Genomic DNA, 23,852 nt, shown 5'->3' on the forward strand with positions numbered 1-23,852 from the left:
CTCTCCAGTTTCTCATCAAGCTATTTAAACATTCCGTCTGGTGATGGTGACTCACTGACTATCTGCAGCTGGACGAACTCACTAAACTCAACTTAAAGGCAAGAAATGATCCCTCCTTTAGCAGTGTTTTCAACTATACTAACTAATGTATTACTTGCAGTCAATATATAGATTGCATTTTTACAAAAGAGGTATGTTGAAATTTTATTTTAATACTTTTAATAGGCAGAAATCATTTTATTTGCACTCTGTTGTCTGCTATGTAAGGATAGATAGGATAGTGTCCTTGTAGTTTGTGTTAATTTTGTTTCAGCTCTCAGGTAACACTCAGCTATTACATGTTTCTGTTGATTAAACCTTTGTGTTTGTGTTGGAGGAGTTTGGAAAGCACTAGACCGAGGAATATAAAGTTTATTGCTTTTAAAATTGCAGGTAAGAGCAAGTAATTCATTAAAAACTAGGAGTCATGACATTTAACATGACATTTCACTGTATTTTTGAATTCTGAAGTTTTTTCAGTAATTTACAATCAAGCTGATCGAGAGAACGAAAAGAGTGTGCAAAGCAGTAATCAAAGCAAAGGGTGGCTATTTTGAAGAATCTAAAATATAAAACATGTTTTGACTTATTTCACACTTTTTTTTACATTATTCCATATGTGTTCATTCATAGTTTTAATGCCTTCAGTGAGAATCTACAATGTAAATAGTCATAAAGAAAAACCATAAAATGAGAAGGTGTGTCCAAGCTTTTGACTTGTAGTGTACACCTGGGAGAAGATACAATACAAGCAAGGATCTCGTCAGGTGAAAACAACCTGGATTAGTGCCATAAAACAAGTTCAAGTGTGATAATAGGTTTTGGTGTCCACAGGCAGTGCGGAATTGTTTTGTTTCTTTTTGCAGTCTGTCACGTGAAAAGGTATTTATTGAAGAGCTAGGGTTTTTTTGCCTTTTCTAAAAGACTGAAAGGGATTTTGCTAATCGAACAGAATTTTTAACTCGTTCCACCACCGGAGAACCACAGAAGAGAACAGTCTAGCTATCAACCTTGGGCCCTGTTGTGGTGGTTGTATCAGGTGCCTTTTGTTCGCTGAGCGTAGTAAACGAGAGGGAGTGTAGACCTGAATGAGAGAGATCAGGTAGGAGGGAGCTGTTTTCATTTTAGTTTTGAATGCAAGTGTCAGAGTTTTGAATTTTATCTAGGCAGAAACTGGAAGCCAGTGAAGCAATCTGAACAGTGGGGTTACAGTGCTGTTATTGGCGGGTTGAAAACCAGATGGGTTGCTGCATTCTAGATCATCTCCAGAGGTTTGACTGTGCATGAAGGGAAGCCTGCCAGTAAGGAATTGCAGGACTTGATGGTGATATTACGAGAGCCTGGAAAAGGAGTTGTGCTGCATGTTCAGACAGTTGCCACGTTTACATGTGACCTTTAATTCCTCTTTAATTCGGAATTAGAGTTAATTCCACTTTAAAATATCCTTGTAAACACTTAATTCTGAATTAAAAAGTTAATTCCAAATAAACTTAATTCCGAATAAACTACCTGGTTTATTCCGATGTTAATTCCGAATAAACTAATTCCTGTGTATGTTCTATTCATGTATACAGTTAATTCTGCCTTAGTTAATTCCGGTCATTCTGCGCATGCTTGGCTCCTCACGTAGCGATGACGTAGTGACGTACACAGCTTGGTCATCTGCCTCCTTTCTCCGGTATTCTATCTCTCTTCTCCTTCTCAAGTGACGCAACAGAAGTAGTACGCCATTGTCGAGTTGCTGTTCCAAAACGACAATAAAAAGCAAAGCGAAAAGCGTGCTTATTAGTTGTTCCTCCATGTTGTTGGGGAAAAGAAATGCCAAGGCAAATGGAGTTTGTTTTCTTCCGGTAAACAGGGATACATCACGTCCACTCCCTGTCCAATCAGAATCCTTTCCAACGCCCAAGCGTTAAAGCGGAATTAAGGAAGGGGATAAACGTGCAGTCCATGTAAACCTTAATTCGGAATTAATATTTCCATGTAAACGCGAAGCACAAAACTTTAATTCCGAATGAGTTAATTCCAAATTAATAATTCTGAATTAAAAAACTTAATGTAAACGTGGCCAGTAAAGGTCTGAGCTTCCTGATGTTGTACAGGGTGAATTGGGACAACCTAGCAACAGAGGCAACATGAGCCTTGAAGTTAGTTGATCATCAATCATGACACACAAGTTTCTGGCAGACTTCATTGAGTTGGGCTGATTCAAGCTGGATGTTTATTTCTTGTTGTATAGAGGGACTGGTTGGGATGACAAGGAGTTCAGTCTCGGAGAGGTTGAGTTAAAGGTGGTGTTTTTTCATCCATGCCGAGATATCGGCGAGGCATGATGAGGTCCGGGCAGAGACAGTATGGTCATCCAGGGGGATGACAGGAAGAAGTTAGTGTCATCAGCATAGTAATTATATTAGAAACCATGGGAGTGGATTATTACGCCAAGTGAGGTTTTGAATATCAAGAAGAGGAGGAGACCCAGCACTGTGCCTTGAGAAATCTCTGTGGATAGGCTGTATCTCCGGAGAGGTAGGACACGAACCAGTGGAGAGCAGATCCTGAGTTGCCGAGCTCAGTGAGTGTGAAGAGGAGGATTTGATTGTTGACCGTGTCAGAAGCTGCTGACAGAGCTAACAACAATAGAGCTGAAAACTGTCCAGCAGCTCTAGCAGAACACATTAATTCTGTTACAGATAGGAGTGCGGTATCAGTGGAGTGACCCTGTTTCAAACCAGACTGACTTGGGTCATACAGGATGCTGTTAGAGAAGAAAGCAGAGACTTGGTTGAAGACAGTTCGCTCAAGTATTTTAGACAGGAAGGGCAGGAGTGAAACTGGTCTGTAGTTTTTGACCTGGGCTGAGTCGAGTGTAGGTTTTTTTGAGTATTGGAGTGACTCAAGCTTTCTAAAATGCAGCGGGCAACACACTCATAGCAAGTGAGGAGTTGATGATGTGTGTTACTGCAGGGTTAAGTGCTGGGGACATGGTTCATAAGAGTTTGGATGGTGTCGGGTCCAGTGGACAGGTAGTAGGACGAGATATGACATCAGGTGTCAAACCATGGTGACACATCATGTTCTCGATAGTAATGAGAAATACAACTATTTCTGTTTTGTCCAACCATTTTCTTTACATTGCTTTACTCCTGTTCTGAAAGTTGAGGGAGGGTTGGAGCCTGTTATGTACACACTGGACAAGTGGCCAATCTATCAAAAGGCCATTTTCTGTTTTGTTTTTACATATTTAGTAAAAATGTTATATATCCTGTTACATATCCTTCTTGAGTAATTATTAACAAAGCCTTTATTTACCTCTACATTAAGTAGTTCTCATAATCTCTAACCAGCTTTCTGCATGTCTTTGCTAGGATTTTGTTCCATTCCTCATTGTGACGATCTCCAGGTCTTTGAGATTGAACTTTTCCGTTCAGTAACTGATTCCTATATTCTCAGTGGGATTCAGGTGTCAACTCTGACTAGACATTTTCATATTTTCTGTTCACCATTTTTTTTCACCGCTTTGGCCGTTTCTTTTAGATTATTGTCTAATTGAAAGGTCCAATGCTGCCAAAGGCCATATTTTTTTCTGCAGATTGTCTATGACAACAAAAACCTTTTTTGTGTGCTCAGGTGAGCTTTTACAAAGGCTAAGCAAAGTTTGTGTGTCTGTCTTGGAGAAGTGGAGGAGACCAGCCTTGTTCAGTGTCTGATTAAGATGTTGCAACCAGAATTGCTCAGATTCATCAGGATGGTCTTGGATCAAAAGATGGCAAGGTTGAGCCCATCACTCAGCCAAAATGTGGTGTAATACGCATTTTGAGTATCTTTGTCTGGAAATATGCGCTGTGGAATTCTCCATAGGTCTATATAGACAATGTGTCTATCCACACAGTACAGGTATCAGTAGCTGGGTGAGACCAAGAACTTCATTAAGTACCCTTGTACCTTTTTGTGGCCTACTGCTAGAAGTACAAACTTCACACCATCCTGACAGACGTGGAAGGTGTTTTTCTTTTGGATTCCACATCTGGTGTGGGTCACTTGGTATCTTTGCTATGCTGATCACAGTGGACCCTGTTGCCAATCTGAGGACTGTAAATGTCTTAATTCTAGAGCTTCAGAAGGAAGAACATCTGTTCTGTCATTGTTTTAAAGTTGAGTAGGGTTGGTTGATCCTACATCTGCAGATGGAGAAACAACCACTGTATTTCACTTGTTTCAACCATTAATTAATAAATCATTGTTTTTGTAACCAACTATCAGTTAAGAAAACTGCTTTAAAATATAAAATTTGTTTACCTACTTTTTATAAAATCAATATGTGGTTTGATCCAGGCTGGGTTTGACCTGATACAGATGCAAGAAGTTAGTGAGGTCAATGAGGCGTGGAGCCTGGAAGATGACATGTTGGATGGAGACCTGGGTGATGGGATGGGGGTCAGTGAAACTCCCAGTTCCACTAGGAAGAGGAGCCAAAGATTTGCAGGTCTCTCAGAGAGCCTTCTACTCAGAGCAGAGTTGATCATACGCAGCAGCGAAGCAGGAGAGGCAGCCTGGATCCCTGCTCCAAAGACTGCAGAGAGAGCCCGCTGGAAGTTACCACTCTTTGGTAAGAAGGTCTGCCAATTGGCCCTTCATTGTAACGAAGGAGCTAAACAAGAATAAAATAATAAAAGCACCATGCCATTATCATCAGTCAATGCTTACAAAGATCAGAACAGTTAGGGTTAAAGTCCAGAACCATCAACACAAGAGATACAAAATAATAGAGTAGGTGCATACAAAAACTGTTTTTTTCACAGCATAATAAACAATCTTTACTTAAATAGCAAGTTTAGCCTCAAAGTGAAGTGCTGAATTTATGAACACCAATAAACAAAAACCTTTTTGAAACATTTTCCTGCATAAAACATATGCTTGAAAACATGTTTTGTTAATCAGCAGGGTCCTTGGTTGACTTATCCAAAGAAGAACTGAGAGAAAGACTACAGGAAGCAACCGAGGTAGAAAAAATGATTTAATTATAGTTGATATACCTATGTGTGCTTGCTTCCAACCTGGAAAAGATGATCTAATTGTTTTGCTGTGTTGACAGGTGATCGATGTATTATGCTGTGACCTGGATGTAACAAATCGCTACCTTGAAGGAAAATTTGAAGCTCTGAAGATCCTACAGGGGAAGGTAGCGCAACACACACCTACTGAAGTACTAGTAAAACCCTAAGAAAAAATAGGCATTGATGAAGCAGCCATTTGCTAGATTGTATTGTATGAAAATGAACCAATCCTGGTCTCATAGCTTTTGCTTCTATTGTGTGACAAGGACTTTGTTTAAACTGTTAGAAACTGTGCTAATTCTGTTTTATCTGTCAGTCTGATACTCTCAAAATTCAGTATAATTCAGTTCACTTCAATTTATATTGCACCAATTCACAACATCATGTCATAGCACTTCACATAGTAAGGTAAAGGTCCTTACAAATCATTAAGAAAGAACAGAGAGCTCAGCTATCTAAAGCTGCCTTTGGATTCCATGTGAGCAAGCAGTTGGTGACAGTAGGAAGTAACCAAAGGAAAAAAAAAACCCTATAATTGGGAGAAAGAAGAAAAAAAAAAACTCAGATAGAACCAGGCTCAGATTAGGCGGCCATCTGCCTCAACCGGCTGGGGTGAGAGTGGAGATGAGAGGGGAGGGGGATAACAGGATAGCAGATGGAGAAGAGACAAACAATACAAACAAAATGGTGAACATTTTGGAGGTCACTGAGGTCAGATGAGAGATGTGTAGCTCCAGATCCAGAGACATCAGCAGAGAGAACAAACACAGGACATCAGGGGAGACACAGAGTTAGCGACATGCTACGATGATAATTAACTGTATGGAAGAAACAGAGAGGAGAGAAGGATAGAGGACTACAAGTAAACCTGCAGTCTGAGAGAAAAGTGCTCTGCTAGGATAATATGGTACAATAAGATGTTTAAGATAAGATGGAGCTTGATCATTAAGAGTTTTATATGTGAGAGGCAGGATTTGAAATTTTATTCAGGATTTTACTGGGAACTAATGAAGAGAAGCTAATACTGGAGAAATATGATCTCTCTTACTGGTTCCTGTCAGAACTCTGTCTGCAGCATTTGTATTGGCTGGAGGCTTTTCAGAGAATTATTGGAACATTCTGATAATAGGGAATTATAGTAGTCCAGCCTAGAAGTTACAAATGCATTGATTAGTGTTTCAGCATCATTATGTTGTAAACAAAAAAAGGGTTAATCTTCAGTATTAATCTACAATGTACAAAATAATACAAATAAATAGAGAAGCTGTGCCCAAACTTTTGACTGGGAGTATATCCTGATCAAAAATACCTCCAAGGTTCTTTACAGTAGAACTGGAGGCTACAGCAATGTCACCTAGAATAACTATCTAGTTAGTGTGTTTCTGTGGTGTTTAGTTTCAAATAAATTAACTTCAGTTTTATCTGAATTTAAATGAGGACAACTATTAGTCATCCAGGCCTTTATGTCCTTCAGGCCTCCCTGGAGTTTGACTAACTGATTAGATTAATTTGGCTTTATAGATACCCATAAAAATGAGTGTCATCTGCATAACAATTGAAATTTAGGCAGCACTTCCTAATGTTGTTGCCTAAGGAAAGCATGTACAAAGTAAATAGTATTGATCCTAACACAGAGATCTGTGGGACTCCATAACTTACTCTGGTGTGAGTGGAAGAATCATCATCAACATGAACAAACTGGAATCTGTCTGATAAATATGACTTAAACCAGTTTAGCGCAGTTCCTTTAATCCCAATAACATGTTCCAGTCTTTGTAGTAAGATGCTGTGATCAACTGTATCAGATGCAGCACTGAGATCCAGTAGAACAAGAATAGAAAGTAGTCTACGGGCCGAAGCTATTAGAAGATCATTGGTGACATTTCCAGTGCTGTCTCTGTACTATGATGCATTCTAAATCCTGACTGAGACTCTACAAACTATTTCTGTGCAGATGATCAGATAATTGGCTTGCAGCAACCTTTTTCAAGAATTTTAGAAGTAAAAAAGAGGTTGTATATAGGTCTATTATTGGCTAAAACCCCTGGATCCAGAGTAGGCTTTTTCAGTAGTGGTTTGATTACAGCAACTTTAAAAGTCTGCAGTATGTAGCCTGTTAATAAAAAGAGGTTGATCATATCTACTACTGGAGTGTGAATTAAAGGAAATACATCCTTGAACAATCTAGTGGGGATGGGGTCTAACAAACATGTTGCTGGTGTGGAAGAATTGACTGTCAGTGTGAGCTCTGAGAAATTTACAGCAGAGAAGCAGTCCAAGTATAAATCTGGTTCTATGGACGCATAAAACCTAAAAAATAATAAACAGACACATTATACGTTACACGATGTTCTTCAAGCTCATATGGGGTAGTTCGGACTGCTTTTGGCAAATTATTTTCATTTAGAGTTTCCTTTCTGGTTGTGTGTTTCTTCTTTCTCATGGAGGGGTTACAACTTTTGAAGAAGTAATGTCTTTCTCAAGTGCAAAAGTCAAACGGATCGAAAGTGTAGGGTCCCCCAAATAGTTCCTGTCTCCTTAGTGAGGTCCTTCAGGTACTGAATTCCCTGATTTGTGTAATCACTTGCTTTTGTTGGAGCCTCAGAAAGACTTGAGATGGTCCACCGCACTCCTCCACGCCAAAGTACTTCATCCATTCTTCTGCGGCAGGTGGTATTGCTGCTTTGGCCTTCTCTAGGGCCTGTGAGCCCTGCTCACTGCTTCCCAACAGACTGGAGTCAACAGCAACGTACAGGGCTCCCCCTGCAGTGGTCACCTTGGTGGCCAGTTTCAATACGGGCAAAATCCTTGCCGCCATGGTGCATCAAAAGACAAGCTGATGATTTTTTGTCTTAATATTCAAATTGTTTTGCTGAAGAATGTCATGAAATCTTCACCACTGAGAGGTAAAAGAACAGAAGGTTCCACAGAGCTATAACTCTTTGTCACCCTGAATACAGCACTTTAAAGAAACCTGAGGTTGTTTTTGTTTCCTTCAGTTAAAGATGAATGATAAGCAGTTCCTGTCGTACAAATTGCTTTTTTATATGTGAGAAAACTATTTTTCTAGGAAGATGAACTTCCTCTGAATTTGCAGAGTGGAACTTCCTTTCCAGTCTTCTTGAATTCTGATTGAAGATACACAGTTGTTCATGGAGCTTTTTTGTCATAATTTATTGCCTTCTTTTTCAGAGGGGCAACAGTGGTGAGTGATGTATGCAGTAAAGTTGCAGTCCTATCAACAAGAATAGAATAGAATAGAATAGAATAGAAGAGAATAGAAATAGCCATTTTTATTGTCAAACAGAACATACAATAGCTGGTGTATGTACCTACTAAAACATGATGGAACAACAGCCTGCTCCAGCGACTTGTTAAAGATGTCCGTAAGCACCTGTGCCAGCTGGTCAGCACATTCCCTGAGTATTTGTCCTGGAATGTTGTCAGAGCCTGCTGCCTTGCGCACATTCACTTTCGCCAGGGTCTTTTGGACTGCAGCCAAGCTGAGATTTGGTGCTGCTTCATCAGGGAGGGGTCTGGTTTTTGTTGCAGGGTTGTTGGTATTTGTTACGACCTGGCTGTCTAGGGTAGCCGGTTTGTAACAAAAGAAAGTAAATCCAACGCTGAGTTAAGGAGTGAATGGCTGTTGTTTATTTTAGTAAAAGTATGTTCACAAAAACAAACAAAAAAAAGGAAATACAACAAAACAATGTGTAAATTCAATGCAGACAGGTGCTACTGAAAAGAAAAGGACAAAACATAACCTAAAGTGAACTTTACCCACAAGTTGAAGTTAACCTACTGAAACGAAATAACAGATAATTAATGCAAAGTAACCCCTAACCAAAAAATACAGGGCAGTAGCACTCCTATCCAACAATGAGTTTGGTATACATCAGAATATACCACAGATCTGTTGATATGCTCAAAAGCTCAACAATCAGCACTCATCAACCCCTGTCTGGACAGCTCAGCTCCTGAACTGCCGCCGAATGCTGCATGACTGAGCCTTTTGAGGTCGCCTTGGCACCTGGAGTGGTGGAGGTCGTCTTCCCAGGACCAATCCGTCTTCAGCTCCTTGGTGGCAGGCGGGTCAAAACCATGGAGGTGGGGCGGACGAAGATGGATAACGGGCTCGCAGCTGTTGATAATGGAAATGACAACCAAAGAGGAGGAGCGCAAAGGCCCAGGGCTGTAACAGTATTACTTCCAAAATGAAAGAAAAATGTATTCAGTTCATTGAGGAAGTGTGGACTGTTGTCAAACCGTGAAGGAGCAGCCTTGTACTCCGTTATTGCCTGGATCCCCTGCCACATGCTCCTGGTGTTGCTGGGGTCATGGAAGAAGCTCTGAATAGTCCCTGCATGTGCACGCTTTGCTTTTCTGATAGCCTGATTGAGTGTGGCTCTTGACTTGGCCTCCAAATTCCCCAGATCTCAATCCAATCAAGCATCTGTGGGATGTGCTGGACAAACCTGTCCGATCCATGTCCAATCGATGGAGGCCCCACCTCGCAACTTACAGGACTTAAAAGATCTGCTGCTAACATCTTGATGCCAGATGTCACAGCACACCTTCATGGGTCTGGTGGAGTCCATGCCTCGACGAGTCAGGGCTGTTTTGGCGGCAAAAGGAGGACCAACACAATTTTAGGCAGGTGGTCATAATGTTATGCATGATCAGTGTATGTTTTGGGGGAGGCTATATGATAAAAAAATTTTTTACGAGAAGTGGAATGGTTTTATATACATCTGGGGTTGTAGCGCCAGTTGCTGTTAATGTCAGAATAGTTTATTAACATCTACATAATCTATGTCACGCTCTTTGAACCAAACTTCTAGGGTGCAAGTTCCACCAGCGGATGAAAAATGAGAGCATAACATTGTCCTCAGTGCAAAGCTGCTGCAAATTACTTGCCTTTTAATCTTAACAGTCCAAAAACAGGCACAATTTGACAGTTCTACACAGCTGCTAGCCTGGCATCCTGTAGAAAAAGTGTGTGTGTGTGTGTGTGTGTGTGCAAAGTAAAGCTACTAATGATGGCACTTTTCTCTCTGAAGTCTATGACGGTGGCTCTCATTCAGCTAGAACACCCAGTGTCTGTGGTGTTCACCTGGGACATAAACTGACTATGAATGTATACTGATGACTAAAACCTGCTCTTCTTGACACAGGCCATTCTTGACAAAGCCACGAGTCATACTAAAAGTATGCTCCAGAAAAGTGAAGACAAGGCCAAAGCTCTGGAGAAGGTAACTTATCTCACTGATCTGCTACTTATGAAATGACAGACTACTCAAATAAGGGCTTGATCTATTTGCTTGAACATTCAACTGATTTCTGTTTAACAGTCAGGGACTAACTTCTCATTTCTAGTTCATCAGTGACAAAAAAAAAAAAAAAAACTATAATAGCACAAGAATGGTGGCATGGAGACACTTTTCTGATTAATGTTGCAAACAGAGTGATTTCAGCTGGTGTGAGGAGCATTCCAGACAGAGATTTATGCAATTCTATGCATTGTATCTGAAGATACAAAATGGGTCAAGTGTAATGAATGACGAAGAATCTAGGACAATCCACATTTAAACATGTTTTACTTAAAAACATGTTTGAATTTGACCTATCATTTTTTTGGTAAACAGACCAGTGAGTCAGCTTGATTTTTGTTTTCTAATGTTTTGACAGAAACTTGGATTTTTCTGTTCTTATTAAAATGTTGGAAATTCAGTCCTTGTTTACACATTAAAGGCTCTATAGTGAGCAGTAAAATGAGAACCTCTCAGACACTTTTGAGTAATTTTTGCATATATAAAATGTGGCACAGTACATTGTGGAATTGCTAGCACAATGACAATAAGTAGGACAGTCATATCGACAATCCAAGCAGTTTGTTTAAGAATGCGTCTTTGGGGATGGGATGATTTCAGTCTCTCATTGTTTTTAGATGAACTAAACCAGAAGATATGGACTATGATGACATATGATGGGGATTTGAATTACTGTCTGATTACACTACTGGACTGATTTTAGAACTCAAGGCAGATGGAAGGAACACTATAGTTATATGGCCATGAGTGAAAAGGTCATAGGACTTTGCATTAGGACTAGTATATAGCCTTATGTACAGGACTGGCAGGGTTTCTTGAAAGATGTGTTCTGATACTAGTACTAGTTATCGGTTTAGCTTTTGTTTCCTCTTGGTTGATTTTGTTAGCTCCAGTTAGCACTTTTAAGCTTCAGTTGGCCCTTGTTATCGCACCAATTACAATTCAAATTGTCTCAAGACGCTTTACAGAACCATATGCCAGAACTTCCAAGTACTGTAACTTTAACAAAATGCTGTTTATTTGTAGCCTAATTACAAAACATTTTATTTGTATTTCATTACTCCCCAAGCCTGCCTATATGTAAAACTAGATGCATGCACCTTGTTGTAATGTAATAATTTCATTGTAAATCTTCTCACTACTATTTCTCTAATTACAATCTGCTGATCATAATCTAGTAATTTACTTCTTGTAGGAGGTGAACAGTTTACAGTGGGAGCTCAGCTTTCATCAAGTACAGATGAAGAAGCTGAAGCAATCCTGGGAGCAGAAATACAACAGGTCGGATTGGCTCTGCATACGCTCTTTTTGGATGTATTTTCATTGATTCTACTATAACTATGTTTTTGTTGTTATTGTTGTGATTAGACTACTGAGTGAGAATCAGATTCTGACCGACAACATAGAGGAAAAGGACACCAAGATCCAGTGGCTCCAAGCAGAAAACTCTGGTAAATGACGCATAATGTAGAAGAATTTTGAGGTTGCCTGGACATGTTGGCTCCAGTGATCGCATCTGAGAAGTGAAGTGAATCTGTCTAGAAGGCAATGTGTAGAGTTAACCTCATGCAGCTCCTAACCACCAGTGTGTAATTAACATCTTGTGTAAAAAGTTTTTTGTAGAGCAATGATTTCATGGTCTTTATTTGCAAATGGATCATAACAAAGATTGTGCGTGCATGTGTTTGGCAGCTCTCAGTCGGAAATACTTGGAGGTCTTCTCTATGCTGAATGTAAAGGAGCAGAGAGTTTACCAAGGAACCCAACCTCAGTGCAGCCCAGACAGAGACACCAGTGTTTTGGAGGTGAGAGAGCACTGATCCACATGACAAGGAATGACTCCTACAAACTGAACACATTTCTGTCAAAGTAAACGTCACAAAACATCACAAAACTGTAGGAATCACAAATAATTCTGAATTCTGAGAGTGAAGTGCTCTATTTGAACAATATGGTACATTAAGGTCTTTAAGATTAGATGGAGCTTGGTTGTTCAGAAGTTTGTAGGTGACAAGAAAGACTTTTATTAATTCTATTCTTGATTTTACAGGGAACCAATATAGAGGAGCCAATATGAGAGAAATATGATCTCTCTTACTGGTTCCTGTTAGAAATCTGATTGCAACAATTTGGATTGCCAGAGGTTTTATAGAGAATTCTTCGGACATCTTGATAAAAAGGAGTTACAATAGTCCAGCCTAAAAATGCATGGACTAGCTTTTCAGCATTGTGAGACAGGATGTCCCTAATTTTTACATTCATGTTCAGTTGAAAGCAGGCATTGTTCTTGTGTGGGTTAAAGGACATATTCTGATCAAATATAATAAGGTTCTTTTACAGTTAAACTGGAGGCTATGGCAAAACCATATGGACTAACTATCTGGTTAGATAGTGTGTTTCTGAGGTCTATAGGTCATCCAGGCCTATATGTCTTCAAAACATGCTTGAAGTTTGCCTAACTGATTTGGTTTATCTGGCTTTGTAGATAAGTATAGCTAGGTGACATCTGCATAGTAATAATATAATAATGTTGTCCAAGGTAAGCATGTAAGTAACTCTTTTGTGTGTGCTAAAGAATCATTACTGACATGAACAAACTACAATCTATCTGATGATTTAAATCAAATCATGATCAGTTGTATCAAATGCAGTACTGAGATCTAGCAGGACCAAGTCCATTGTCTGAGGCTTTGAGAAAATTCTTGGTGACTTTCAATAGTGCTGTTGTGCTATGGAGTCACTTAATCCTGAGCTAAAGTCTCCAGTTCTGTGCAAATTTTCACCTAATTCAAGTCACTTTTATTCAAATAGCATGAAAAAATGACACACATTGAGACAGTGTTTTCCAACAGACAAATAATATTGACTTTAAAAATGTATCAAGGAAGTTGAAATCGTAAGGTTTAGAATCTACATACTTATATATTATTACCCTACAATATTATACACTATACCAACTTATATCAAATTACCTTACTAATCTAAAAATTAAGGTAAACACTCAGTGGAATGGTGGAAAACCCTCTGAGCAAACATGTTGGTGACATTGGAGGGGAAGAACACCCTTTGAATAGTCAGACACCTCGAGAAAAAATGGGCGTAGGGAGGGTAGCCACGTGCCTTGACCAACATGAGTGAATGGAGGAAGTGAAATGAGTCGCAAAAAACTTGAATATAAAGACATGTTAGGCAAATCAACAGGATAGCCAGGGTGAAGCGTACAGGATGGTTAAGAAAATAGGTACAAAAAAGGAACAAAAAAAGCAGTGCGATAAGAAGAAATTAAGAGTGGACATGATAGTGGCAGCGTCTGGAAGAACTAAACGTAAACATGGGAAAAGATTGTTTGAATTTTATCTGAAATTGCCAGAGATGAAACCAGATTTAATGTGTTACAGGAGACAGTTCCAGAGCCTGGGTGCAGTAACTGGAAAACTTACTGCCAAGTGTCTTGAGTGGGAGATTGAAGGCATTAGTTCTGATAATGACACAAGAGACCTAGGGACAGAATACTAGATCTAACATTATCAGTTATCATATGTATTGTGTAAACAATTCAGTATTTAAAGAAACAAAATATATTTTAAACTCAATTCTGTATTCACTGGTAACCAGTGCAAATGAGCCTGTCACAGCCCTGATGAAAGAGGATGTGGAGCAGCTGCAGGACCTGTGCAGTTGCAGCTCATCTCTCATCCTGCTCTGCAGTAAAGACCGGCAACGCGTGCAGTGCAGCAGCGGATGATTCCTGTCATTTTGGTCTCCACTCCGAGACGTGATGCGTCATTGCGACCGTTGGAGCAACCTGCCTTCCCCCCCAACCATCCTCCAGTGCAGGGACGTGGACCTCCCCGATAGTCCTCCAGACTAGGACTGGACCCTGCCATCCTCTTGGAGAGAGGACGTGAACTTTCCCCCTGGACTGCCCCGATTGGCCAGCCCGCTCCCCAAGGAGGACCCGGAGTCATTCCTGATCACTGCTGCCGTGCTCCGCCAGCTGCTGTGAGCACCGGCGCACCCCTCCCCCTCAAGTGCTGCCCCCCGGGAGCCTGCCTACCTCCCTCTCTCACGTGTAGTGAGTTCTGGCCTTAGTTGCCGTTTTTTGTTAGTGTTTGTTGTATTGTAAATAAAAACCCTGTTTATTACAGTCTGCCTGCCGTCTGCTCTGTGCCACTCTCACTTTGGGTTAAAATTCCCCCCACACTGTAACAGAGCCAGAACAAAAGTGGTATGGTATGTATTTTTTTTTTTTTTTTTTTTGTACAAGAGCTGGACACCGAAATTTGACCTAACTCTAGTCAGGTAAGGTTGGCCTGGGCAGGCCTAATATAGGGAGCTACAGTGGTCCAATCATGAACTAATAAAAGCATGGATAATGTCCTTGTGAGATAAAATCTGTTTCATTTTGATGATGGTTCTGGGCTGAGAAAAGTCACTGCTCACAAAGCTGCTGACTTGTTTATTAAAATTCAAAAATTCAGAGTAGAGTGCTTAAAGATTTTTGACTAAAAATCATATTCTAAACTAAATTGTGTGCACTAAAAGTCACTGTCTGATGAAGCCAACTGTCCCACTTCACCTGGACACCCTTCTCACCCTGAGATCCTGCTTCTGAATACTACAAACAAAATCGGCAACAAAGCGTAACCTTGTCAGAGTCCAACACTTAACAGAAATATGTTTGACTTTGTGCCAAGAATTCAAACATAGCTCTTACTTTGGGTGTCATCATTCTGTAAAGGTAAACCACCACTTTGTTTAGCTACTCCACAGTCATTGACCTCTATTTGCCACAAGAGAGACTTGTTAGCTAAGACAGTCCAGCAGCTTACAAAGCCTTTAGTTTCTTAGGTTGAATCTTGTTCATACTTGATGCTTTGATACTAAGGAGCTTCTTGACTACCTCAGTGACTCTGCCAACAATATAGGTGAGGCTTCCCTTGAGTCTTCAGATTTTGCCTTCTCCACAGAGGACATGTTGGTTGGGTTTTGGAGCTTTGGAGCTTTGGAGCTCCTCAAAGTGCTCTTTCCACCATCCAACAATATTCTCAGTCCAGGTCATCAGTTCTCATCCCCGACTAAACACAACCAGGGCTAAACCCTGCTTTTCCTTTCTGAGGCATCAGTCAATTTGCCAGAACCCTCCTGATACCAACTGAAAGTTCCTCTCCAAACACTCCTTAACTCCTCCGACACACAAGTTTTAGCTTCTGTGATCGCTGCAACTGCAGCCCTTCTAACCCCATGTTATCAGCTACTGCAGGACATCCCTGAGCCAACCAAGTCAGAAGACCTTCTTCTGCTTGATGGCCTCCATTACTGCTGGTGTCCCCCAGCAGGTTCTTAGTTTGCCACTGCTAAAGACACTGGTGACCACTTGCCTACAGCTCCTAACAGCTGCCTCTGCAATGGAAATTTTAACATGGCCCATTGAGATTCCATGTCTCACCCTCCCTCAAGATACACTATATTGCCAAAAGTATTCGCTCACCCATCCAAATAATCAGAATCAGGTGTTCCAATCACTTCCATGGCCACAGATGTATAAAATCAAGCACCTAAGCATGCAGACTGCTTTTACAAACATTTGTGAAAGAATGGATCGCTCTCAGGAGCTCAGTGAATTCCAGCGTGGAACTGTGATAGGATGCCACATGTGCAACAAATCCAGTCATGACATTTCCTCACTCATAAATATTCTACAGTCAACTGTCAGCTGTATTATAAGAAAGTGGAAGTGTGTGGGAATGACAGCAACTCAGCCACCAAGTGGTAGGCCGCGTAAACTGACAGAGCGGGGTCAACGGATGCTGAGGTGCATAGTGCGAAGAGGTCGCCAACTTTCTGCAGAGTCAGTCGCTACAGACCTTCAAACTTCATGTGACCTTAGATTAGCTCAAGAACAGTGCTTCAGCAGAGAGCTTGATGGAATGGGTTTCCATGGCCGAGCAGCTGCATCCAAGCCATACATCACCAAGTGCAATGCAAAGCGTGGGATGCAGTGGTGTAAAGCACGCCGCCACTGGACTCTGGAGCAGTGGAGACGCGTTCTCTGGAGTGATGAATCGCGCTTCTCCATCTGGCAATCTGATGGACCAGTCTGGGTTTGGCGGTTGCCAGGAGAACCATACTTGTCGGACTGCATTGTGCCAAGTGTAAACTTTGGTGGAGGGGGGATTATGGAGTGGGGTTGTTTTTCAGGAGCTGGGCTTGGCCCCCTAGTTCCAGTGAAAGGAACTCTGAATGCTTCAGCATACCAAGACATTTTGGACAATTCCATGCTCCCAACTTTGTGGGAACAGTTTGGAGCTGGCCCCTTCCTCTTCCAACATGACTGTGCACCAGTGCACAAAGCAAGGTCCATAAAGACATGGATGACAGAGTCAGGTGTGGATGAACTTGACTGGCCTGCACAGAGTCCTGACCTCAACCCGACAGAACACCTTTGGGATGAATTAGAGCGGAGACTGAGAGCCAGGCCTTTTCGTCCAACATCAGTGTGTGACCTCACAAATGCGCTTCTGGAAGAATGGTCAAAAATTCCCATAAACACACTCCTAAACCTTGTGGACAGCCTTCCCAGAAGAATTGAAGCTGTTGTAGCTGCAAAGGGTGGACCGACATCACATTGAACCCTATGGATTAGGAATGGGATCTCACTTACGTTCATATGCAAGTCAAGGCAGGTGAGTGAATACTTTTGGCAATATAGTGTATATGAGAAATTCTTTTGTAGGTGGGAGTTTAAGACTCCATATTAAACGGCCTTCATGACTTCTTGCATTTTACCTTCACCACATATGCCTTCCTCACCATCTGCTCCAACTCACCACCAGGTGGTGTTTAGTTGATAGCTCTGCTCCTTACTTTACCTAACCAAGACCAATGACCAGAGGTCTGATGGTATAACCACAAAGTCAATCAATGAGGTAGGTCAGGCAAGGCATTATTCCCAATATTTCCACTTCAGGCTCCTCCATCATTACTCACATGAGCATTTAAGTCTCCCAACAGACGGATGGAATCCAAATGTGAAATCCCTTCTACCCAGAGATTTCAAGAAAGCACATCTATGTGCCCCGTCCCTTGCATGCAGTGCACCTGACCCTGAAACCAAATTATGCAGGTGGTAGACCCATTGACCAGTTGATCTGTGTAGATCTTTTGGGCAGTGGCCGTGCCCAATTGGTCAAGGTTCAGTCACCAGACACTCACTGGCAAGGTCCCCTCCTGGGCCTGGCTCCAGAAGGAGGCCTCAGTTTGTCAGTGCTGTGTGAGATCCTGTACCCTCTTGTTCACCAATTCACTGGGGTGTTTGAATCGCTCTTAGTTGGACTCCTCCTCTCTGACCATTTGGCCTTGAACGACCCCCCCCCCCCCCCCCCCCCCCGAAGCTATTGCCTTCAACAACATGAATTCCATGATCACAGAGACATTAGTGCCTTAACAAGGTGGTGTTGTGTTGGCAGTGTTAATGAAGCTTTGAGACTGTCTTAAGCAATTTTTAAAAAAAATTATATATAAGGCCTGGAGTTTGTCTTTTGTACATTTGTGCTCGGTCTTTCTACAAGTTTGTCTAATGGTATGACTTGAGCCACTCAGCCAGGGTGTACCAGCAATGTTATTCTTGCATTTTTTCAGTTTTTCAGGATTTCCACAGTGTCAGAGCCGAATCTGGTAAATAAAATAACTTGTTTACTATTCTTGGTTCTAGTGAGAGATGAATCTCTGAATGAAAGATGAGCTTGGGCTTATGGTTCTCCATTTTGCATTTAATGATTTTACACAGGTTTTCAATTGAACTTAGATCTGCTGATTGAGCAGGGCAAGGCATGGTTCCAATGTTGTGGTTCTCTATCCAGGCTTTAACTGACCTTGCTGTGTGGCAAGTGGCATTGTCTTGTAAGAAAATCCAGTCATTGGAGGCAGGAAAGAGTTTTCTAGCTGATGGAAGAAGACTGTTTTCAAGAGTAGCTCTGTACATGACCTGGTTCATTCACCCTTCACACAATTGCATTTGCCCTGTTCCACACATACTGAAACAACCCCAGATGGCCACTAATCCACCCCCATGTTTTACTGTAGGGGCAAGACAATCTGGTTTGTAGGCTTCTCCAGGCTTCCTCCTAACCTGTAAGTTGGCTGGAGTGTGCATCAACTGAAAATTGAATTCTGAAGAGAACCTTAGCTCAACCATCAACAGTCCAATTACTGTGATCCCCAGCAAAGAGTAATCAGGCTTTCCTCTATCTTTCATTGATAAAGGGCTTCTTCTGTGCCCTGTGTGACTTCAGACCAGCTTCAGGAAGTTGGTTTCCAACTGTTCTCATTGAACAAGTCACATTTCTCAACAGTGCCCACTCATTTTTAAGATCCCTGGATGTCTGATGACGATTCCTGACACAGGAACGGATGAGTGCGTAGTCATCTGGTAGGGTAGAAAGATGTTTCCTGCTGTGACCAGCTAACAATTTGGTAGTACCATGTTTGCCTTGTTTTTTCTTGGTGTAATGAATGGCTGTCTTGGAGATGTTCAGTTTTTCCGCTACCTGTCTTTCACTCATGCCAATTTCCAGCAGTGCCAAGATGGGTACCTTTGTGGCTTCACATAATTCTTTTGTTTTAGGCATTATTTGAGAGCTGACGACCTCTGAGTTGTGCTACGGCTTGAATGTAAGCAGGAAACCACTCTAGGCCTTTGCATGTGTAGTGCTGCTTATGACGTGAAATGGGGCCTCTTATATACCCTGGGAATACAATTTAGCTGAAGCACGTCAAATAGGACTTAAAGTATTGTGCAATCACCTACATTTTCTTTGTATTCTTCAGGTAATACACCTTTAGTTGTACCAGGCTTTGAAATGAACAAGAAATTGAACAAAATAAGGGTGGTCTAATATTTTTTTCCATGACTGTATGACTGTTGCAGATTGTCAGTCACTGTGCGACAAGTTTTTCAACAGCTATTTCAAAGATTTTAGATGTGGAGGAGAGCTTGGGCATTGGTCTGTTGTGGTTCTAAACACTTGGATCAAGAGTAGGCTTTTAAAAAGATGTTTATTCATAGTGACCTCAGAAAAATGTCAATGAACACTTTAGTTGATACAGAGTCTAAAAGACACATGGATGAAGACATGGTTTAAATGAAGCAACTATCAATGTTATCAGAGATCTATAAGAAAGATGCAGTCCAAATACAAATAAGGTCCCCATGGAAGCTTCCAAAGCCACTATACTTGATGACATATCTGTGACATTTGTAGGAAGGATGTGATGTATTTTTTTGTCTAATTGATACAATGATCAATTATATTGGCAAAAATCAAAACTGTATCCTGTTGAGTCACCTATTTCCTGCACTCTCTGTAGGCTTTGTGTAAATTAGATGTTTTACTTTTTGCTACTTTGATCACAAAAGAGATTAGTTAGGAATATGAATTATATAAGCAAAATATGAACTCAAACAATAAAGCCCTGACACTGTTTTTTAAATCAGGCGACTTATTTTACTGCTTGTCAGTTGTATGTCTAAACTGACAGTAACTATGCTAAAACAGCAAAGCATTAAATACATATTAAATAAATATATGTTACTTATTAGTGCACATTAAGTACAATTTATTAGTGACTGATTGAGTTGTACCCAGTCAATGACAGTAGCCTTTTTAATCTGCTCTGTGTGTTTTTCAGATGGCAGTGCTGGGGGCCTGCCGGTGTCATGGGTTTACTGAAGCTTGTCCATGTAGTCGGATTGCTGCTGCCAGCAGGAAGCAGCTCGTTGAATTGCAACAGGAGGTAAAGTACATCTAACCCTTGACCTCTGCCAAGCTCCATCTTTTTCTCCTTTTTGTTCACAGTCATTGTTCTTTATATGATGTAACATCGATTCTTGTTTTCATATCTGCTCTGCTTTAACTTGGTTTGACAGTTGTAATATAAGCAATTTTAAACATTTAAAGCAACTTGACACAGGTCACAGCCAACACAGATGGCAATGAATACAAACAGTTAATGGCAAAGAACATAAAACAACAAGGTCTCAGCATTGCGGCACATGCAGTAGCAGCAGTGACCCAAATTGCTCTCAGTTCCTTTGTGTATTCCTTATCTCTGCCTGGTATTATACTGACATAGCTCATATCAGGTACAATTATTAACAGTTGTTGTCTATATGTGACCATATAGACTGTGGAGTTGACACAACTTCATTCCTGTCGGAGATTATCCATAGACTGGAGTCTCTTGGACTGCTATTAACACCAGTGAGAGGGCGCCAGTGGTTGAGGGAGATAATGCAAAAGCGGGGCAAGTGGGTGGGAGTACGGGTCAGTGTGAAGGCAAACCAGTACAAACCAGCACTGCCGAGTCTCTTCCCTGAGACACCAGGTCGCTTGTCAACAAGATGGATGAGGTCAGAGCAAGAATCATGCCCTACTGCGTGATTATCATCACAGAGACCTGACTCAATAAAAAAATATAAAGGACATTGTTATCAAGCTGGAGGCTTGCTTACAGAGTGGATCGCACAAGAGACTTCAGTAAGAAAAGTGAGGGAGGTCTGTGTATCTCTGTGAACAATAAATGTTGTGCAACCAATGGTGTACGGACATGAATAAGATAAGATAAGATAAAGTTCTTTATTTCTCCCCACTCCAGGGGAAATTTACATTGTTACAGCAGCTTTATTTACAATATATACAAGGGTGGCAAAATTTTTTAACAGAAAAAATAAAAATAAAAATAAAGTTTAAATAAACACTGCTGTCCTGACTTGGAACTCATTGTGGTGAGTTGCAGATCATTCTTTCTTCTGAGGGAATTCACAACGACAATAGTCATGACAGTTTAAATCCCCCTGCAAGCTGATGCTAAATTAACTGTAGAGAAATAGTGCGCAGAAGTATCAGGGGCACTAAGCACAAATAGCAGCACATCTAAGAACAGTTCAACAGCAACAATTCCCAAAGCTTGTGGAATGGCATCAAGACATTGATGGACTATAAAACCATCAAGACCTTGCCTTGTGATGATGCCACACTGTCCAATGCCTCAAACCACTTTTTGTCCACTTGACACAAAGAGGGAGGAGGCTGGTCCAATCTTCACCTCAGCTATTGACAAGCCTACATTGGTCATCAAGCAGCATCAGATGAAGACCATCATGAGGAAAAGTTGATGTGAGCAAGGCAGCTGGTCAAAAAAGAGTGCCCAGGCAGGTCCTGAAGGTATGTGATAACCAGTTTACAAGAGTGTTAACCAACATCGTTAACATGTCACCACAAAAGGCTACTGTCCAAACATGTTTGAAGATCTCCATGATTGTATCAATGCCCCCCAAATCTGCTGTCAAATGTCTGAATGATTACCATCTAGTAGCACTAACACCAAGTTATGAAGTGTTTCGAAAGACTAGTGCTTTCACATATCAAGGTTGTGATTCCACCGGACCTGGATATGCATCAGTTTGCCTACAGAACTAACTGCTAGTACAGAGGATACCATCACAACAGCCCTCCATCGTGTTGTGCAACATCAGGAGAAACAAAACAACTATCCGAGAATGTTATTGATGAACTTTAGCTGCATTTAATACAGTCATCCCTCACAAGCTGGTCACAAAAGTAATCACGTTAGGCCTTTTTTCCTCCCTATGCTTGTGGGTTGTGGACTTCCTCACAGACCAACCATAGCAAGTTAGAGTGGGCAAGAACATCTCCTCCACCCTCACTCTCACAACTGGTACCCTACAGGGCTGTGTACTGAGTCAGATGCTCCTCATTTCAATTCAATTCAATTCAATTCAACTTTATTTATACAGCGCCAATTCACAACATATATCATCTCATAGCACTTCACATGGTAAGGTGAACCCTTACAATTTATAGGGAACAGAGAACCCAGCAATCCAAAATTGCCTTTAGATTTCTTATGAGCAAGCAGTCGGCAACGATTGGAGGGAATCCAACCCGGGCTCATGGAAGACGGTCATCTCTCTCAACCGGTTGGGGTGGCAGTGGGGATGAGGAGGGTGGGGGATAGCAGGAGGATTTGGGGTGGGGATAACAGGATAGCAGTTGGAGAACAGACAAACAATACAAACAGAACAATGAACAGTTTGGAGGTCAGTGAGGCCAGCAGATGAGAGACGTGTAGCTCCAGATCCAGAAACATCTGCAGCGACTACAAACACAGGACCTCAGGGGAAATACAGAGCTAGGGACATGTAATGGTGATATTCAACTGTATGGAAACAAGAGAGAGGAAAATAGAAGAAAGGAGCCCAGGTCATCATGGGAATCCCCCATCAGTCTAAACCTATGATGAGGGGATCCTGAGCAGCCCTAACTATAAGCTTTATCAAAGAGGAAAATTTGAAGCCTAATCTCAAAAGTATAGATGGTGTCTGTATCCTAAACCCAAACTGGGAGCTGATTCCACAACAGAGGAGCTGATAACTGAAGGCTCTGTCTCCAATTCTACTCTGGGAACCAAAAGTAAACCTGCAGTCTGAGATCGAAGTGCTCTATCAGGATGATAAGGTACAGTAAGCAGTTTAAGATATGATGGAGCTAGGTCATTAAGAGTTCTATACATGAGAGGCAGGATATTAAATTCTGTCCTGGATTTTACAGGGAGCCAATGAAGAGAAGCTAATACTGGGGCAGTGGTGGTGTGATGGTTAAGTTTCTGGACTGCTGTTTCTAAGGTCAGAGGTTCAAACCCTGACGGTGCTGCTGCTGAATCCCAGCCCCTGTCCTTCAAATTTCTTTCTTTTTTTTTTTTGATGGTTGCAAATACACCACCGCCGCATGTCTCCACCTTCACAGCAGTCTTGCACTGTGTCAGGTACTCACGAGTACTAAGGTAAACTACACATAACTATCTTGCTCAGTATCTCCTCTTTGATACGTCCGGTTCGTACGATGTTAATGTGGTGACAGTGGCCGAGCATATCATCTGGCTGGAGCTCAATATTGGACACTTTCTTCTTGAACCAACTCAGAAAGAAAGCAATTAGTATTTATGAAGACACCACACAGCCCAGCCACTTCTTGTTTGAACCACTGCCTTCTAATGTGTGTCTCTTAAGATATTCTTAGTTGTACACAGAGAGGAAAGCCTGACAAAATGTCATTACACATTGTTCTATAAGATTAAAACGATTCATTCATTCATTCAAAGACACAAAACACATAGGTAAGACACAGAGTAAATATTCTATTTAGAAACTTGCTAAAATTCTTTCTGATGTATATTAAGCATCCATTTTGGCTGCTTCCACTACATGTAGAATAAACACACAAAGAGAAGAGTAACTAATTCAGCTGGCTAGACTGGGATTTTACTATGGACAGCTCACTTGACTGCAGTGCTCAACTTGCAGTACTTTGTTAGTGTGTTGTTTCCACAAATTCATAAATTTTGTCAA

General features: G+C 41.2%; 1 protein-coding gene across 4 annotated transcripts in view; it reads left to right on the top strand.

The window, feature by feature from the left end:
• The first annotated feature begins 47 nt into the window (after positions 1–47).
• Positions 48–23,852, top strand: part of ccdc125 (coiled-coil domain containing 125) — a 29,375-nt gene continuing 5,570 nt past the window's right edge. For 2 of the 4 annotated variants that reach the window (XM_035945900.2, XM_055011559.1), the window contains exons 1-9: positions 60–191; positions 4,372–4,645; positions 4,978–5,039; positions 5,132–5,218; positions 10,268–10,345; positions 11,619–11,704; positions 11,792–11,874; positions 12,116–12,228; positions 20,114–20,218. In XM_035945900.2, coding sequence (XP_035801793.1) covers positions 4,393–4,645; positions 4,978–5,039; positions 5,132–5,218; positions 10,268–10,345; positions 11,619–11,704; positions 11,792–11,874; positions 12,116–12,228; positions 20,114–20,218 — 867 coding nt within the window. In that variant the 5' untranslated portion in view covers positions 60–191; positions 4,372–4,392. Of the gene's footprint in view, positions 192–4,371; positions 4,646–4,977; positions 5,040–5,131; positions 5,219–10,267; positions 10,346–11,618; positions 11,705–11,791; positions 11,875–12,115; positions 12,229–20,113; positions 20,219–23,852 lie in introns of all 4 variants that reach the window. The other 2 variants (XM_035945899.2, XM_055011558.1) reach the window with 2 other exon arrangements.

Source organism: Amphiprion ocellaris, chromosome 6 (genome assembly GCF_022539595.1).
Source record: "Amphiprion ocellaris isolate individual 3 ecotype Okinawa chromosome 6, ASM2253959v1, whole genome shotgun sequence".
NCBI lineage: Eukaryota > Metazoa > Chordata > Actinopteri > Pomacentridae > Amphiprion > Amphiprion ocellaris.